At 40.3% G+C, this 19,890-nt stretch overlaps 1 protein-coding gene across 1 annotated transcript; it reads left to right on the forward strand.

Annotated features, from left to right (window-relative positions):
* Positions 1 to 802: 802 nt before the first annotated feature.
* Positions 803 to 18,492, forward strand: LOC139278885 (uncharacterized). Its single transcript, XM_070898110.1, has 4 exons — positions 803 to 1,372; positions 10,278 to 10,416; positions 11,843 to 11,982; positions 13,277 to 18,492. Exons 1-4 carry the CDS (start codon positions 1,125 to 1,127, stop codon positions 14,094 to 14,096), a joined length of 1,347 nt encoding a protein of 448 aa, XP_070754211.1. The 5' UTR covers positions 803 to 1,124; the 3' UTR covers positions 14,097 to 18,492.
* Positions 18,493 to 19,890: the final 1,398 nt, after the last annotated feature.

The raw sequence follows: 19,890 nt of genomic DNA on the forward strand, positions 1-19,890 counted from the left end.
GCAGGCCACATTATCCGCATGCCATGAGACTCCCAAAGCAAGCGCTCTACTCGAACTTCTTCGCGGCAAACGAGCCAAAGGTGGGCAGAGGAAATATCACAAGGACACCCTCAAAGCCTCCCTGATAAAAGTGCAACAACCCCACTGACACCTGGGAGTCCCTGGCCAAAGACTGCCCTAAGTGGAGGAAGTGCATCCGGGAGAGCGCTGAGCATCTCGAGTCTCATCGCCGAGAGCACGCAGCAATCAAGCGCAGGCAGCGGAAGGAGCGTGTGGCAAACCAGTCCCACCCACCCCTTCCTTCAACGACTATCTGTCCCACCTGTGACAGAGTCTGTGGCTCTCGTATCGGACTGTTCAGCCACCTAAGGACTCATTTTAAGAGTGGAAGCAAGTCTTCCTCGATTCCGAGGGACTGCGTATGATGATGGTGGCCAGAAAGGACAAGTCAGCTAGAATTCCCACTCCTGTTCGCCATCTAGCGACCCTGCTGAAAAGTGCCATAGCCTGTGTACACGCACTGTCTAGACTAACACATGAAGGGGTTATTTGGATGAGGTGCGAGAGGGTTGCCAACGTCTATGGATCCATTAACAGCAACGGTTAACTCCCTCAGGAGCCATGAAAGAAATAGACCAGTCGGACACTTAAGTGTGCGCAGACGTTTTTTGCACACGGGCGGTGAAAAGGGGTGGGAGGATACTAACAATTAAGAGGAAAAATAAATTTTAAAATTGCAATAGAAGCTGCGCAAAATGTTCTAAGAAAAAATACGGGTTAAACCATCTTCAGAGACCTCTCAAAAGGTTAAGAAAATGCGTTGCCTCTTTCCTCTGGTAACACCCACAGCAGCTGATGATTGACAGCAGCTTTCGGTTTACAAAGAACATCCAGCAATCGGCGACGCGGAGCAGTGCAGCAGACCTGTCAGCTCTGTCGGAACCACAAGACATTTAAAGGGAATACGTTCTCAGTTTCAGTACTAAAATTATTAATTTATTTCTCCGTTAATGAGATGTAATTTTACTGGAATCAAGAGTGTCACACAACCTTAAATAAAAGATCTCCAGCAACAGGCAGCGCGTTGGACAAATAAAAGCCCATCACGTAAAAGGACCTGGGAAATGATTAAAGTTCACATTTTTGTAAAGTCACGAATAATGAGCTTTCACAAGATGAAAGTCGCGGTATTAGGAGCAGGGGCGAGTGGACTCTGTGCTGCTCGTCACCTACTGGCCAGGCCACAGATCTTCGCTCCCCCTGTGGTGTATGAGCAGTCTGACTGTGTTGGAGGCACCTGGGTTTACACGGACAGAGTAAGAAAGGATGACAATGGTCTGCCAATACATGCCAGCATGTACAGGGATTTAAGGTAATGTGCATCACGTGCCAAACTAACAGGACGGTAATATGAAGCACTTTTCTGGTAAATGTTATCTGAGTGCAAAAGATTCACGGATTTTGTCTATTGCGTAACATTGTGCCAATATTTAAAGTCATGATTGCTTAAAGCTATGAGTGCTTAAAAATTGTTTTATGGGATTGCATTTGTAACTCCGCAATCTAAATGAAAGGCTATTTTTGAAGTACCTATTAGATAACATTTCATGAACACAAACCTAGATCCTGCTGTTGGTGCATCATGTTAGGGTCTCGCCCTTCTAATGCCCTTTGGATTTTGCCTTCGCCTGCGAGAGTAATCCAGATGACATGAATCGGCCGTTTGCGTTTTGTTCCGTATTTAGTAGGTTGCACCATCTGGTGGTCGTGGTGTCAATTCAGCAAAGCAATCCAGGTACAGCAGTGCAGGGGTGTACTTGTTTTTGTTCTCATGGGCTGCATAGATGTATATCATTATTTTTTTTGTTTTCTAGAAGATGGTGTTTATATTACTGTGGGATTACCAAAAATAACATCAACTTACATTTACTTAGTGTCTCAAAAGTACCAATACTTTGCAAAGGTGTGAATTGGATACCGTAAGAATGGGGAGAAGGTTAGGGGAAGTGACTAAAAATGTGGTCAGAGAGGTAAGTTTTGTAAAGGCTTATGGAGATGGGTGTACCACCCTAGGAGCAGAGTTGGGGAGTAAGTAGACTGAAGAGTGTGAGGATTGGAGTGAGGCTATGGAAAGGAGGAAGAGGATTTTGAATTCACATTCTCCAGTGTCTGAATGCATTTGCATTATCAGCTGCTGTGAAGGATTGCTAAGCTCCTGTGCCTATCCCACTAATTGGGTGGAAAGAAGTAGCCATAATCAGAAAGGAGACAAATGAAGGCTTTGTTCTGAGCCAGATGAAAACCCCAAGTTCAGGGCTGTGTCTGTACTGCCTTAGCCAATTTCAGTGGATAGTGGTAAACGTTCTCAAATTGGAGTCAGTACCCGTGGGTTTTAAAAAGGTGGGGGAGGGAAATCATCCAGGATACGTGCAACGGATTGCTGCCCACTGATAATTGCAGAAAAATGTACATGTGAGTATTGGATGACAACTGGATCTGGCACAGTCATGATGTTATCTGCAGTTGATTAGCATGCGAACTGTCTAGGCTCACACATGATAATCAAGGGCAGAAGGTGGCTGGCAGCTGTTGAAATGTACCTCAGCCAGGAGAGCAAACTGGAGAGAAAAAAAACTGATAACTAATTTAAATCAGGTGCAACTAAATGAAATAGCCCTCTACGTATCGTGAAATTAGTGCCTGTTAAACAGTGATAATCTAAGCAGTAACCTTTAGTTGATTAGTCAGAAACGGCAAAGAGAATTCCTCTTCAAAGTTAATAGAAATCAGTGCTACCATATACAAGTCTCTATTTTCTCCTTACTATTGAGATTTCTAATATGTCTGTATAGTATAAACTTGAAGGATGTGGAACATCCAGCTTCTATTCCATGCTGCATCATGAAGAAAAGTCAAGAACTGATAACATTAAGCCAAATTAATTTGAATAACATTTTGGTTGAGCTACTTCAATTACAAGGTACCCAGATTTTACACTTGCAATTTTAAAGAAAAATTATCATGTGTAATAACTTTTAAGAACGTACTAACTTTTATTGTTTCTGTGCTTTTGTCTGCTTGGCTCACATTTTGATTATTGTTTTAGTTTATATTTTCACCTTGTATATTCCAGCCCATTTCAGTAAAAAATAAAAAAATAGATTTGTTTTTTAGCTTTATGCCTTCAGAAAATACATATTATTCCCCTTGTGGAGGTACTTGCCTAATTCTGCGAGGTGGTTCATTATAATTCTACCTTTCAAAGACCATCCTCAAGGTGGTAATCTTATGCAGTTGATGTTCAGTTTTACTGCATTTCTAAAAGTTATTTAAATTGAACTGTAAACTTATTCAGTGAAGCTTTAAATTTACTATTCTCACTGGTAGTGTAAAGAGAGTTTCCCAGTCTTTTACAGCTTGAGCTTTATGTATGGGTTTCTCATTTTTTCCTTTCTTTGGTCTTTTCCTCACACCAGCTTATATCCACACTGTCCTCCTTGGATGACTGAGTGGGATAATGAAGTTTGTGAATATCTCAGTGCAAATGTTCGATCATCTCCCAGGAGGTCACCTGAGTCATGCACAAAGGGATTCCTAATACCAGCTTTTCCTTCCTCCCACAAATAACCTGGCCAACACCAGTAAAATCTTCCCTTTATAAGAAGCCTAAGCTTGAATATCATGCCTGGATTGGAATTTGATCCCAGTTCTAACTGCAATGTTGTAGCGAACAGGCTGTCCTAGATTTTATTTTTAAACAAAACATAATGTGGAGGAATGGAATGATACTTTCCCAGTTGACTTAATTGGAACAGTTAACAGAAAGCTAAGTTGTTGGTGGGGTGGGGCAGCTTTGGAAAGAGACATTAGAACTATTTAAAAAGAAATCTATGATTTCAGGAATCAGGGCATACTTACATGTAGAGATTGCGGAGTAGTTCACTTTTTACACTGCTGTTATCTGAGCTCTCCACTCCTAAAGACAAACTGTGACTCAGCATTAGCCTCTAGTGGATGTAGAATCCTAGCTGGGTACAAGCAGATACCAGATTTGGTTCCAAAAATAAACTCTTGCTGATATGAAGTCAGTAACTTTTACTTTGGGCTTTAAATATTGCCTTTTGTGTGACTGACCCCAGTGTACTTTAATGACTGAAGTGTAAGAACTGTTGACAGTCTTTAATTTCATGCTTTCAAAAAATCTAAGATGGGAACTTGGTGCCAGCCAGTCCCAATAATGCAAAAAGTGTTTCCTCTGATTGCATTAAGTCATAACCCTAAATTTATTGCTTCTTACTGGCTGATGATTTTTTTTAGGTAACAATTGAACAGTCAGAAATTGAATTTCTACCTTGTTAGAATTCTGTCCAATTTGTGCACTGGCATATTTTCTGGTTGACAAGTCCAGTAGAAATGAAAGTGCCTGCCTTAAATACTTCATTTCAATATTTGGGGGTATGTCTGTCTGCATGCCATTTCCCAGCATTATGGTATACAGGATGTGAACTGTAAATTACAGCTATGTGAAATAGCTATCCAGGGTTGCTAGACCACAGTAAGGACACACAAAGGTAAATATATTTCAGCCATTTCTTAAGCCTTTTTTCTGTTAGCATTTTGTTGTCATGAGCCTTTTTACCAATTGTTATAAAGTAATATTTTACCTCCAGCACCATTACTTGCACGAATGGATTTCCAAATGGGACATTCTGCCCTATTTGGCATGTCTGGAAGAAGTGGAGGACCTGTGGAGGGTTGCCAGGAAAGTTGGACTGCAAAAGAGATCCTCTGTGCCCACCCACTGCCTGAATATTTGCATCTGCAGACAGAGTTAGCTAGACCTCATTTTGGCAGATGATTAGTGCAGCTGGAGGCTCCTCTTCCCAGAGGAAGCTGGGACAGCAGGCTTAATGACAAAACTAAGATATATATGAATGCCTGACTAACTTTAATTTTGGATGCTTCCTTGGAAGTAATCCAAAGTAGGCATGCCATGCTTTTGGTATCCAATTAAGGAGTCCTTTGTTAGAAATTCCTCTCCAACTTCCCATGGGGCATCAGACAAACCCCAAGAGCTCCGATGTGCATGCATTATTTTCCAGAATAATTAAATCTTGCTTTCCCTTTGCTGTGTTCGCTTAATTTTCCAGAAATACATCTAATGCCTTCTTGAAGGACTGTAAGAAACCCATCCTCACTACCTCCACTAAAATCCTGTTCCACAGGTTAATCACCCTCTGGGAAAAGTAAAACTTCCAGACATCCAACCTCCTCACCCTGCTTCCTCACGCTGTATGGGTGATTCTTCATTCTAACGGACCTCATAAGTTCAAACACACCATTCACTTCAATAATTTTAAATACTTTAATCAGATTCCCTCAGATTTGTTTCCCTCCAGCAAGTATGAACCCAAGGCATCAAATCTATCTTCATAACTTAACAATCTCAGATGAGCGATCATCCTTGTTGCTATTTTCTGCATCTTCTTCCGCACAGCCATGTCCTTTGTAAAGGTTGGGAGGACCAAAATTGGACACGGTACTCTGAATAATCTGTACAACACAACCCAGAACCCTATTTGCTTTGACCATGACCTGCTGACACTGAGCTTGAATCTTGAAGATGTGATCAATGATCACTAGAAAAACATTCCCTCTCTTATTTACCTTTAACGGACACTGATTCATGTTCTACTCATGCCCATTTGTTTACCTATGTGCATATCTGAACATTTGGCTACATCAAAGGACATTTTCCAGTCTTGGGCCCAGTTTCCCAATCTATTCAATCTTGGGCTCACTTTCCTGATTTATCAAAATCCATTTGTCATCTATTTTTGTCTAAGGTGCTTACTCGATCAAACAATTTTATATCATTTGCAAATTTAATGGACATGTTGTCTATGTTCCCCTCTAGATCCTTAATAAATATAATGGAGAAGGGCACCCAACACTGACCTCTAGGCTACCCCACTTAGTTCTGGACTGCATTAAAAAGCGAGCCCTTTTAAAAATTATCCTTGTATGGTTCCTTAGCCTTTTTAAAAAAAAAAAAAATCTTTCATCTCATTTTATCCACTGTACCAAGAGTCCTAATTTCTTTGTGCGAACCATGAGTCATATTTTAGTGAGTATAATTATGTTGATGGCATCATCCGGTAGAGATAATGAACAACAATGCCATGTTCACGGCTGAGCGCACTGGATACAGAAAAGGCTATGGGCCCCGACAACATCCCGGGTGTCGTGCTGAAGACTAATGCTCCAGAACTAGTTACGCTTCTAGCCAAGCTACAACACTGGCATATACCCGTCAATGTGGAAAACTGCCCAGGTATGTCCTGTCCACATAAAGCCGGACAAATCCAATCCAGCCAATTACCATCCCATCAGTCTGCTGTCAATCATCAGCAAAGTGATGGAAAGTGTTGTCAACAGTGCTATCAAGCGGCACTTACTCACTAATAATCTGCTCACTGATGCTCAATTTGGGTTCTGCCAGGACCACTTGGCTCCAGCCTCATTACAGTCTTGGTCTAAACATGGACAAAAGAGCTGAATTCCAGACATGAGGTGAGAATGACTGTCCTTGACATCAAGACAACATTTGACTGAGTGTGACATCAAGGAGCCTTAGTAAAATTGAAGTCAATGGGAATCAGGGGGAAAACTTTCCACTGGCTGGAGTCATAGCTAGCACAAAGGAAGATGGTTATAGTTGTTGGAGGCCAATCATCTCCACTCCAGGATATGGCTGCAGGAGTTTCTTAGGCAATGTCCTAGACCCAACCATCTTCAGCTGCTTCATCAATGACCTTCCCTCCATCGTAAGGTCAGAAGTGGGAATTTTCATTGCACAGTGTTCAGTTGCATTCACAACTCCTCGAATGCAGCAAGACCTGGACAACATTCAGGCTTGGGCTAATAAGTGGCAAGTAACATTCGTGCCACACAAGTGCCAGGCTATGATCATCTGCAACAAGCGAGTCATATTCCACTGCCCCATGACTTTCAATGGCATTACCATCACCGAATCCCCCACCACCAACATCCTGAGGGGGGTGGTCACCATTGACCAGAAACTTAACTGGACCAACCACATAAATACTGTGGCTATGAGAGCAGATCAGAGGTAGGTATTCTGTGGCACGTGTCGCATCTCCTGACTCCCCAAAGCCTTCCTTCCATCTACAAGGCACAAGTCAGGAGTGTGATGGAATACCCTCTACTTGCCTGGATGAGTGCAGCTCCAACAACACTCAAGAAGCTTGACCGCATCCAGGACAAAGCAGCCTGCTTGAATGGCATCCCATCCACCACCTTCAACATTCACTCCTTGCACCACCAGCGCACCATGGCTGCAGTGTGTACCATCTACAAGATACACTGCAGCAACTCACCAAGGCTTTGGCAGCACCTCCAAAACATGCGACCTCTACCAGCTAGAAGGACAAGGGCATTAAGCACATGGGAACACCATCACCTGCAAGTCCTCCTCCAAGTTACACACCATTCTGACTTGGAAATATATCGCCGTTCTTTCATCATCACTGGGTCAAAATCCTGGAACTCCCTCCATAACAGCACTGTGGGAGTACCTTCACCACAAGGACTTGAGAAGGTGGCTTACCACCACCTTCTCAAGGACAATTGGGGATGGGCAATAAATGCTGGCCTTGCTAGCGGCACCCACATCCCAGAAATGAATTTTTAAAAAGATAATATTCTGGAGAGGAAAGCAGAGATGGGCAGCAATTGTGGATTTGCAGGTAGGGTTGGGGTGGGCAGTACAGGATGGCTAAGTGGGATAGGGAGAAAGCAAGAGGAATCGACCTGAGGAACACTTCCAGCGGAGAGCAGAGGATGGAACAGTTTGCGATTGATACTGAGAGAACCCAGCAATAAATGCTGTGATAATCCCAGCAAAGAATGCCAAGGAGGCACAGAGAGAAATAGTAGGTTAATTGAGGGAGGATATAAGATTCCTGACAGGAGAGAAGGAAGCTAAGGAGGAATGAAGGGTAGGAGGAGTGATATTGGACAGAGAGTACTGGGCAATAGGGAGCTGAAAAGGATGCACAGTTGATCGAGAAGAACAAAAGGCCCGAAGCAGGAGAAAAGAATTGTGGGTTCCTATCTGAAGCAACAGGCAAAATATGCAAGCAAATTGAGAATTCTGTTAAATAAATATACCATAGATGTAAGCAGGTAATGGACAGTTTGGATAAAGAACCTGAGAGCAACAGGTAAATCAAGTCAAAAGTAAAAAGAGTAGTTGAGAGCCAGGAAGTAATGTAAAAACATCCAGTTCCAGGCAAATGGTGGTGGTCATAATAGACACCATCCAACTACAAGAAGAGGCCCAGTTGAATGACAGGGATCAATAAAGGAGCCAGGTATCAACCACTTTGCCTAGCTAGTGGAACAGTGTGTAATCCTGATCCTGTAGGGAAGATGATAGTCAATACTTGGAGAAAGAGGAACCTCGTAGAGACACAATCTTAAATAGCAAGGAAGAAAAGACTGGTTGGAATCAGATTCTGATTGGAATGGAAGTCCAGGCCCATTTAGAAGTTGGTGTCCAAGGAACCTGGCTGGTAGATGTAGGGCCAACAGGTAAATCTACAAGATGTTGGTGAGCAAACAGAGCCTTGTGGTGAAGACAGTTGGGAGAAGGTAAGACACAGAGAGACAGACAAGGGGAAATGGACAGGAATATGGAGATTGGGAGAGAAATGAGAAAGAGACGACAGCTAGATTGATTTTCCATTAGCAGTGCTGAGGGAGTGTTGCATTGTTGAAGGTACGGTTTTTCACATGAGATATTAAACCAAGGCCCCATCTGTTGAATTGGGCATACAAGATCTTGTGATGCTATTCAAAATAAGTTGTTCTGGCCAACATTCCTCTACCAATACCACTGAAACAGATTAACTGATCATTCATCTCATTGCTGTTTGCAAATTGTGCATAAGCTGTGTTTATGTGCAAAACAGTAACTTCAATTCAACAGGAATTCAATGACTGTAAAGTGCTTTGCTATATCCTAATGACCTGAAGGGCACTATAGAAATACAACTGTTTTCTGTTCTTTCAGACTGATTTGCCAATTTCCAATTGATCTTAGTGTTTTGAGATTGTCTGTTACTTGTATCTCTGTCTTTTTACCTGGTAGGTGCACAGATGCTCGAACTCTAAATTGTGGTGGTGGAAAATAATCCAAATTCAGCTTTGGGCATTTTTCTGCTCCATAACTGTATTTGGTAACAAATTACTCAACACTTGGGGATAAACAAAACAACTAAACTTGTAAAGTTTTAATGGTGCTAGTGTCAGCTTTACTACAGCCCTTAAAAAAAATCAATGACAGAGATGGTATCTGCAAACACAAGCTCTTAGCTAACTTTAAAAAAAGGCAAAAAGAAAAAGTACTGGAAGCTCTAGAAATCAGAAAAGAAAAACAAGAATGGGGAAAGTAGTCTATCCATCAGCATCTGAAAGGAGAAAAATACATTAACATTTCAGTGGAGACCACCTGAAATATTAACCTATCTTTTCAGATAGTGATAGACTAATTGTATATTTGCAGCATTTGTTCATAGAATCATAGAATGATACAGCACAGGAGGCCATTTGGCCCTCCGTGCCTGTGCTGGTTCTTGGAAAGAGCTATCCAATTAGTCCCATTCCCAAACTCTTTCCCCATAACCCTTTAATTTTTTCAGGTATTTATTCAGTTTGTTTTTAAAAGGTATTATTGAATCTGCTTCCCATGCAGTGCATTCCAGATCATAACAACTCGCTGCGTAACTTTTCCTCCTGCCTCTGGTTCTTTTGCCAATTACATTAAACCTTTGTTTTATTTTAGCCTATAACCAACACTTGTCTACCACTGGGATCCAGTTTGTAATCAAACAATGGTAGTTTATTACATTTTATACTCTGGGATTCAAAAAGATTCAATTAATATGAGTAGACAAGGGTTAATTTTCAACTTTATGCTCCTGCAAAGGAACCTCAGCACTAGAAGTGTAGGTCAAAAACTCAGATGTGCACTGTTTGTGTTTTTTCTGGCTACTCATTTAAATAGTTGGAAAATCCTGTGCAATCAAATTATTGATACTTGTCCCCAATGGACAAGGTTCCCCACTTGCAGCACAAAGTCTGAAATTGGCCCCAATAATATCTGCTTATTATGTGGAAATCAATTCTCACTTGTTGAGTGACAATGTATTTAATTCCCAAGGTGTTGTTTTTGTTTCTTATCTTTTGTTTAGGACAAACCTTCCAAAAGAGGTCATGTGCTTCCCGGATTTTCTATTTGATACTCGCCTCCCTTCTTTCATTCATCACACTGATGTGAGGTCATACCTGGAGCAATACACTGATCATTTTGAAATTCAACCCCACATAAAGGTATTAGTATTAAATGTTGCACTAGTGCTGTTGTAAAGTGCAAATAAGTTAATCTAAAATGGATCAGAAGGGAACAAGAATCAAAAAGATCACAGGAAATGCTGCACTGTTGAGAACGTTATCACTTCTCTAAAGTCACAGGGGGGGGTTGGGCCCTGATCGTTTCAGTTCTGAACTGTTAATTGGTAAAAATTCCTACCCAAAGTATAGCGAAGGAGGTTTAACTTCAGACTGGATGATAACATTGCTTTGAAGCTGAGGAGATATTTGTATTTTAACCAAACCATTGTTCTAGATGATGGTTCTTAAACAAATATATCCTTCCCTAATTTTTGTTAGACAAGGGTATTGAAGATTGCGGAACCAAGGTGGGTAGATGGAGTTGAGTACAGATCAGCCAACTGAATGGTGGAACAGGCTCAAGGGGCTGAATGGCCTACTCCAGTTCCTATGTTGTTCCCTTCTCTACCGACCAGTGTCTTTCATCATTCTTGCTGTTGGTGGAAAGTAGCAAACAACCTGTTCCAGGCTTCTATCACCAGCATTCCTGAATGAGTTATGCAAGAGGTGACTCTCTCGGATTTCTTCTCCCTCCCTGAGGATAAACTATTAAGGCCAATTCGGTGGTACCGTGCAACAGATTGTGTGTGCAACTGGTATGCAGGGATTATTGAATTGGGCAAGCAGGTTGTACATCAATTTATTTTTGCCTGCAATTTGGCATTCGTCTATTTCAGTGAGCTGAAGTGCTCAACACTCATTTCATGTGCAAGCTTCTTAAGGCTGCAGATTTGAGTCATTGATCAAGATAGCCAGCATCACTTTTCACACTGCTCGGTTATTCAATGTCACCACACTGTTGCAAAATACAGGGGATGGTTGACAAGCGACCAATCTGAAGCTCTTGGAAGATGGAGTGTAACAAAGCTTTTAATTACACATTGTATCTTGAATATGCCCTATTGTTGTGTGGGCATTATGCACACACTTGCCTTTAAATGGCCATAACCCTTTCATTTTTAGCAGCTATTACAATTCTGCTAGCGTTCCTTCATTATGTTCCTTGTGCAAGGCTCAAGCTGCGCAGGAAGCATGTTTAAATAACATTCATGAGCTGGCCTTGCAGCAACTGGTGAGGGTAGCTCATTGCTCCTGTGGTACAGGTTTTGGGCTCGTGGAGCAGTCCTGGTGGCTGTATTTTGTTAGGTTTATTCAAATAGCCCTTTTAATCTTCACTTAAATTCTTTCTTCATGCCCCATATTATAAACCCCCCACCCACCCAAATCTTTGACACATTGCGTGGTTCCAGAAACAAATCTACATTAAGCTTGAAAGGACGGACTCTGGAGGGTAGAGTTTTTTTTTAAGATTTATTATATTTGCATCTACGAGAGATGTGTGAATACTTGGCAAATCTTTTCACAGTTTCACACGCATGTTGAACGATTGAATCCTGTTTCTGGAACCACTGGAGATGCTCAGAGTTCATGGGAAGTAACATCTTTGAATCTGAACAGTCACTGCCGTAGTACGGAGAGATTTGATTCTGTTATTGTTTGTAATGGGTGAGTCTGCAGTGTGAAATGCTTATTTTTGTTTCTAAGATTTCTAAAATGTTTCCCCCACGCTCATTTTCCACGTAATTTTGACAGCCCACTTCTTCACAGCCACCTTTGACTCAGAGGATGGGACGGGCTCTAAATGCTATCTGATGTGAAGCATTGTAGCTGTAAGATATATTACCTATCAATCCAATTAAATACATTTGTCACAGTTGAAAGAAGCAGGATGGGGCTGCCTACAGACTATGATGTAAATGATATTACCATTACTACCATTGAATGCATTTAATCCTTTATTAGTAAAACAACTGCACAATGTGCACGCTCCGATTTTGTGATTGGAATAACGGTGAGGCTATTAGCACTCACCGTTATGATGCCGTAATCAGACAGCAACTTTCGGAGTCTGCACATGCGTAGTTAAACATGGAATTCCGGAAACTGTTGTCCTATTTGCCCTGCTCCTCCACAAGCTTCGCTACACCAATACCTTGCTGATAGCTTTGGCATTAAAATACATGAAGGCGTGAAGTTGCAGTACTTGCCCACTAAACATGACAGAAAAAGTAAGGCCGGTGCATTCAGGTGTAAGTGAATTTTTAACTGTGTGATAAGTCTTAATTACTGCAAAATGACATCTCTGGCGCAGAAAATTTAATTTTGCAAATGCGGTGTCTCATTCCTTCAGAATGTAATTATTGTTGGAGATTTAATTTTTTTTAAATCAAAATTAATGTTTTTACTTTTTCATTTCATCTCTTATCTCTCTCTCTCTCTCTCTCTCTCAATCCCATCTTTCTTTCCCTCTCATTATTTTGCTTTCTGTACATGATTTTACATTGAATTAAATATTCTAATTTATACTTCCTGGTTTAGACTCTGCGTGTATCGGTGAAGATTCTTTAATCTGGTTAAAGAGACATGCTGTTGCTTGACCCGCACACACGCCACAGATCCCCTGTAGAGGGCGCCGTGCTGCAAAGGATCTCTAATTACCATAAATTGCCACTCAAAAGCCCACAAAAAATCTGTGGGCAGCTGTAAGCATGATGAGTGGCAAGCACCGTTTCTTCACCGCTGACGGCAAAATCCGGACCATGGTTCCCTTAACAATTAAATTGTAATAAGTGAGAAATTTGTAAATCAAATCTACAACTGTTAATCAATTAAACACATGAAGACCTAGTTAATAAGTTTTTGTAAATCTTTGAGTTATGAGATATCTTGTTATATTTAGTGGTTTGTAAAATGTTGCAATAATCAAGTTTTTAGTCTGTTTTAAATTTTGTATTTTCAGCCACTATTCTGACCCTTTCATCCCACACATCCCGGAAACTGAACGTTTCAAAGGACAGATAATGCACAGTCATGACTACAGGTTTGCTGAGCCTTTCACTGGGAAGAATCTGGTTCTGCTTGGTGCTGGTCCATCTGGGATTGATATAGCACTGGAATTGTGCTCAGTTGCAAAACAAGTTGTCTTGATACACAATCGTTCACGAATCTCCTCAATGCTACCTACAAATGTCCTGCTAGTCAAAGGTGTGAACAGGTTTTCAGAGACTGGGGTGATTTGTAACGATGGAGTGGAGTATCCTGCAGATGTATTCATGTTCTGCACTGGTTATAACTATTCTTTTCCTTTCCTTGAAAAAGAGGTGGGCTTAAAGGTCAAGGATCACAGGATTACCCCACTTTACAAACACATTGTTCACACCACCTTTCCGACACTCTTTTTTATCGGTTTATGCAAGACTGTTTGTCCTTTTCCTTTGTTCAACAGCCAGGTCTTGTTTGTTTTGGCATCTTTAGATGGTACCTACAAGCTACCACCTAAAGCTGAAATGGATGCAGTTACAGAGCATGAATACCAGTCCTCTTTGCAAAATGGAATTTCACACAGACACTTTCATAAATTAGATGGTCTTCAGTGGAGTTACAATGCTGAGTTAGCCACTTTATCCAAAACTGACCCCATACCACCTGTTATAAGAGATCTGTATGAAACAAACCAGAAAATAAGAAACCAAGATCTGTGTAATTATAAAAGGTTTAACTATGAGATAGTAAACCATGATACATGGATAAGAGTGAACCCTAAACAATTAAAAAACTGACTGTCTCTTCTTGAATTTGCATCCTCCAGCCATCAGAGTATAGGCAAGCTTGTTAGGTTCTGGGGAAACTGGTGCAGATTTTCCCGTCTTTGTGCCTGGTCTTATTAGATCAGCTGTGTGCATAAATAGAAGAAAATTGAGCAGGGAAGATCACCCATTATAAAGAAGCCCATCAAATTTTCTTACCATTAATTTAAATGGATGGAAAATTAGGCAAGCCTCCTTAAATGTGTACAACCCTTTCTGTCCAGTTTTTCCTCTCTTCACTGCACTCAGTGATCTAATATGCCCAGCTGTAGTATCTGGAAAATGTGCTCAATGTGCTGTGTGTGCAAATGTAAATTATTGTCATAACAATGCAGATAAGTAGTGCTGTTCAAAATCTCCAAATCCCATTTCCTATAAAGCCCCAGGAACTATGGCATTGCATCAGTTTGTTTTTCCTTGGCTAAAAGTTATTTGTTTCTTGCTCTTGTGCCAAAGTTTGGGACAAATCTTTCAGCCTTTATACAGAAGCAGATTAACTTGGACAGATGGTAGAGAATCAAATATTCTGTTATCTGAATTGTCCAGATTTCCCAGAAGCCCAGGTAACAAAACTCTAGAAAGTATCAAACTGGGCTTTTTTTCGGACCAAGTATACAAAAGTAAGGTTATGTTCTTTAGATTATGTGATGACAGCAGTAATCAATCCTTTGTTAAATGGACGGCCATATAGAGAGCAAATCATCAAAAACAAACATTACACAACAAGCTAAGGCACACATTGGAATTTTACGTTCAATATAAAGAGTAAGCTCCAGCTGGACATGTATAGACTATGCCCTTTGGCACTGATCCATACACTATAGCCTGCATCAAACAAAATAAATACCTCTATAACTGGGTCAGCATTTCTGCACAAGTACTGCTAAATACTAAGTATTGTCCAAGATGGAATAATCTATTCACTATTGTTGATGCTTATATTAGCTAAAATGCTAGTTGCACAAACACAATGCTATAACTTACCAAATTTGCCTCAGGTTCCTAACATGTACCCTTAAGGAATGCATGAACTGTGTTTCCTACATTTTGCAGAATACTATAAAGAAGCACAGCATTTTTAAGAATTGGGTATTCCTCTTCTGATCTTGGCCACCTGAGCCTTCACATCAATGATTTGCTAGATATTTTTCAAGCTGGAAACCAAATAGAGACCATGTGCAGGAGTTTGTGACTAAACAAACGTATCTGCCGATATATGGGTCCCAGAGATTACAAGAATGTCACTGTCTTCATTTCACAAGCGCACCTCTGAGATTTTGTGATGATCAAACTGCACCATCTGTCGGACTCTTTCACAGTAGCAACCATCTTGGCCCTATCCAAAGACTGGGATTCTTCTTTTAATTCAAAGACATCCCAGCTGCAACACAACACAAGTGCTTTTGAGGCTTATACTCCAATCATGCCCACTTAGACGTACTCCTGGAATTCACCTCACCAACAACATACACCTCGAACAGGAAAAAGTGTTGATGTACATAAAGCCTGCAAGCAGGAGCTGATGTAATTCTGATAGCTTTCATTGGAAACGGACAGATACACAAAATAATGCCTAGAGTAGCAAAACTATTTGAAATAAAAATGTTTGGAAGTGTCAGTTTGTCTTTGGTCACATTTTCCTTTTTCTATATTAGCAAAAATAACATTCCAACACTCTGAATATTAGTTGGATATGAAACAGAAACATAGAAAATAGTTGCAGGAGTAGGCCGTTCGGCCCTTCGAGCCTGCACCACCATTCAATAAAATCATGGCTGATCATTCCCTCAGTACCCCTTTCCTGCTTTCTCTCCATACCCCTTGATCCCTTTAGCCATAAAGGCCATATCTAACTCCCTCTTGAATATATCCAATGAACTGGCATCAACAACTCTCTGCAGTAGGGAATTCCACAGGTTAACAACTCTCTGAGTGAAGAAGTTTCTCCTCATCTCAGTCCTAAATGGCTTACCCCTTATCCTTAGACTATGTCCCCTGGTTCTGGACTTCCCCAACATCGGGAACATTCTTCCCGCATCTAACCTGTCCAGTCCCATCAGAATTGTATATGTTTCTATGAGATCCCCTCTCATCCTTCTAAACTCCAGTGAATACAGGCCCAGTCGATCCAGTCTCTCCTCATATGTCAGTCCTGCCATCCCGGGAATCAGTCTGGTGAACCTTCGCTGCACTCCCTATGGTTAGATTAAGATTTTGTAAATGTAAATTTCATAGTAAAAGATAATAAAACAACCCAATTTTGTTTAAGATATTTCCTTTCTGTTATGACTACAAACTTATTTGTGTATGCATTCTTATCAGACATAGCTGCGAACAATAATCTATGCACACTATCTGGATATCGTGTATATTATTACAAAGTATTACATAGCATTTGCAGCACAGAAATAGGCCATTTAGCCCAATAAGTCCATGCCAGTGTTTATGCTCATACGAGCCTCATCTCACCCTTCTTCATCTAACCCCATCATTCTATTCCTTTCTCCCTCATGTGCTTATGTAGCTTTCCCTTAAATGCAGCTATGCTATTCGCCTCAGCTACTCCTTGTGGGAGCGAGTTCCACATCCTAAGCACACTCTGGGTAAAGAAATTCCTCCTGAATCCACTATTACATTTATTAGTGGCTATCTTATATTTATGGCCCCTAGTTCTGGTCTCGTCCGCAAGTGGAAACATCCTCTCTACGTCTACCCTATCAAACCCTTTCAGAATCTTAAAGACTTCTATCAGGTTATCACTCAATCTTCTCTTTTCTAGAGAAAAGAGCTCCAGCCTGTTCAATCTTTCCTGATAAGTTTAAATTCTCTGTTCTGGTATCATTCTAGTAAATCTTGTGTACTTTTTTTAGAATATAGATACCAGAACTGGTCACAAAACTCCAAGTGTGGTCTAACCAAGATTCTATTCAAGTTTAACACAACTTCTCTCCAGCACTTTGTTTGCTTTTTAAAAATAGTTTTATTAACCTGCATCGCTACTTTTAGTGATTTGTGTATCTGTACCTCTACCCCATTTACACACTTATTTTCCAAGGTGTATGTAGCCTCCTTATTCTTCCTACCAAAATGTACTACCTCACACTTATCTAAATTGAAGTTTATTTGCTAATTACACGTCCATTCTGCAAGTTTATTAATGTCGTCCTGAGTTTATTAATACCTTCCTGTTAGCTGCCTTCTTTTTGAGGAAATATTGCACAATTGCAGTTGTTGCCTATGCTGGACATGATAACTAGCATCATAACCTTGAAAATGGTTAGGCAAAATAATCTTTAACAATTGTAAAACTTATAGTAGCAAATCAGTAGCAGCAACAACGGAGATTGATGAATGCAGCCTGCCAAATTTCTAAAGGAGTTTTGTCCTAATGATACAGCGATGAGTCTGACACAAAATATCAGGATTTAACCCAATGACTGATAAACAGAAACAGAACAACATTAAAGTGTTTTAGATCACTACATTGTATATAGTACTGTGCCTTCAGCCTCTGTAAACCACCAAGAGGTAGCAGATCTTTTAATTATGCAACAATTTTCAAATCAATTAAAATGTTTGACACTGCTAGGTTTACCTGTGTTATCTTTTTTAATGTATTCATTTGTGTCAATAATTAAATTTTAGAATCTAGCAAGATTGCATTGTATTATGTAACAACCTGTCTATAATTATAGATTAATGAAGAAAATAACATTGGAACTGCACATTATTTTTTTCTCTTTTTCCCCCTCTCTCTATTTTGTTTCCCAGCACTAGACACTAGGTCCTACTGAGAAGGCAGGAACATGTATTGTTTAGAAGATTAGAGATCCTGGGTCATGAATGTTTGGTTGCAGTGGCCTGAGAGTGAACTGTTCTTTAATTTTTCCTTCCACTATATGGAAAATGCCTAACCTCTACTTGTCCCACACCATAATGCCATGACTGAGATTGGTAACTCAACGAGTGGAATTATTGGCATAAACTTGCATCCTATCACACTCACCCAACACACTGAAGCTCAAATACTCTCACAGGTTGCAGAAGCTACTCAAGCACCAGGAATGAATATGTGGGTCCTGAAAGACATGCAGTAAAGCCTTGAATTTTAAGGGATGTTACTGTCCAGCATTAGTGAACTAAAACCTACTTGCTGGTAGGATGTTTATTCTGCCAGCTCCTTTCCTTAATCCTTCCCCTGCTTTCTTGCTGCACTTAATGTTTGTGGTTTGTTTACAGCTCGCTCCTAGCAAGACTGTCTCCTAAAATGTATTGGTGTATTTTATTCATTTTTAAGACTTTCCTTTGCTTCACATTAAGATAATTATTGGTAAAAAGAAATGTTATTTTGAAATAAAAATGTAATCTTCCCAAGCAAGTACATTAAAATAGATTTTTTTTCAAACGCTTTTGTCGTTTGCCAGCAATTCTTGGCAATATGTACTCATCGTGTGCCACCTGGATCAACACACATCTGTATAAATCTTGTACTGACAAATTTTCTTTCACTAGAAGTTTCAGCTATGTTGTGGGCTGGTACTGAATTCAATTACATTATCGATATATGGCTCGACTCCCTTTTGATTGATCATAAAAGTGGAATGGGTTTGTTGGGTCGAAAGATAAAATCCTCCATTTCTTGCCTTGTTTGAATTTTGAATGTTCTTTCATCAGTGGCACTCGTTTTTGTTTACTGATTCGGGTGTAGACACGCAAATGATTTACCTTTTGGTGGACGCTTTTGGGTTTTCTGGGCTATCGGAATACACTTAAATAGATTTAAAGACTCCTGACAATTATAGACTTCAGCTAATTAGGATGGGGTTCGTTATTATAGCCGGAGTGCTAGCGGGTCCCTACATCTTCTAATTGGGGTGGGTTTCGTTATTCTAGTTGGAGTGTCTGAAAGTGACATTCACCAGCGGATTCCCACATCTTCTAATTCTAACACCGGATTTTTCCCAATCTTCGGAGTTGTTTGAGTGCTGTCAACCATAACCGGCAGTTGGCGATTTCAGCTCCATGTGATCTATATTACCTACAACAAGAATTGCACAATTCTCAGGAAGGATTTACACGATGCGATTTCATTTTTTTAAATCTATCTTTAACCTTGTCTGTTGCATTTCTTGCCTATCACTCTGTCTCTTATAAGTACTGGAGGAATAATTTAATGATGTGGGAGATTTCCCTTTGCTTAAAATAAATATTTTTGGCACACAAACAAAATAATCTAGGTTAATTTAAATATGCAATAATAGACCTTTTCTGCTTTTTTGCTATTGTTTGAAATTGACTTTTTGGCAATAGAATTGTAAAGAAGACTTGTGTCCAGATGGTGTCTCTCCCGTTCGCACTCTGGCTCTGTTTCGAACAAAGCATCCTATCAATCACCTTGGATGATTCCCAACACAGATTATATCAAACACCACACGAATGTATAGAAAGGGACAGATTACATGCTATGCACACAAAAAAGGAGAAATAATTTAAATAAACATACATGACTGTGTGTCATGTTTCTCATGATGACTGATTATTTTTGACAAACTAAGCCGATCTGATTTGCTGGCAATGGGCCGGAAGGGAAACAGCTAATTAGACTCATTGCGAGTTACAGGCAACACACCATGAGCACATTCTGATGACTGAAGCTACTGTCATTGCCTTTAATGTCTATTTTTTTTCTCACTCAAAATAAAAGCAGTGCGGCTCCGGACGAAAATAATTACCATGCATAGGAAATGTAACCAGAAAACAGCGAGCT

This window comes from Pristiophorus japonicus, chromosome 13 (assembly GCF_044704955.1).
Source record: "Pristiophorus japonicus isolate sPriJap1 chromosome 13, sPriJap1.hap1, whole genome shotgun sequence".
NCBI lineage: Eukaryota > Metazoa > Chordata > Chondrichthyes > Pristiophoridae > Pristiophorus > Pristiophorus japonicus.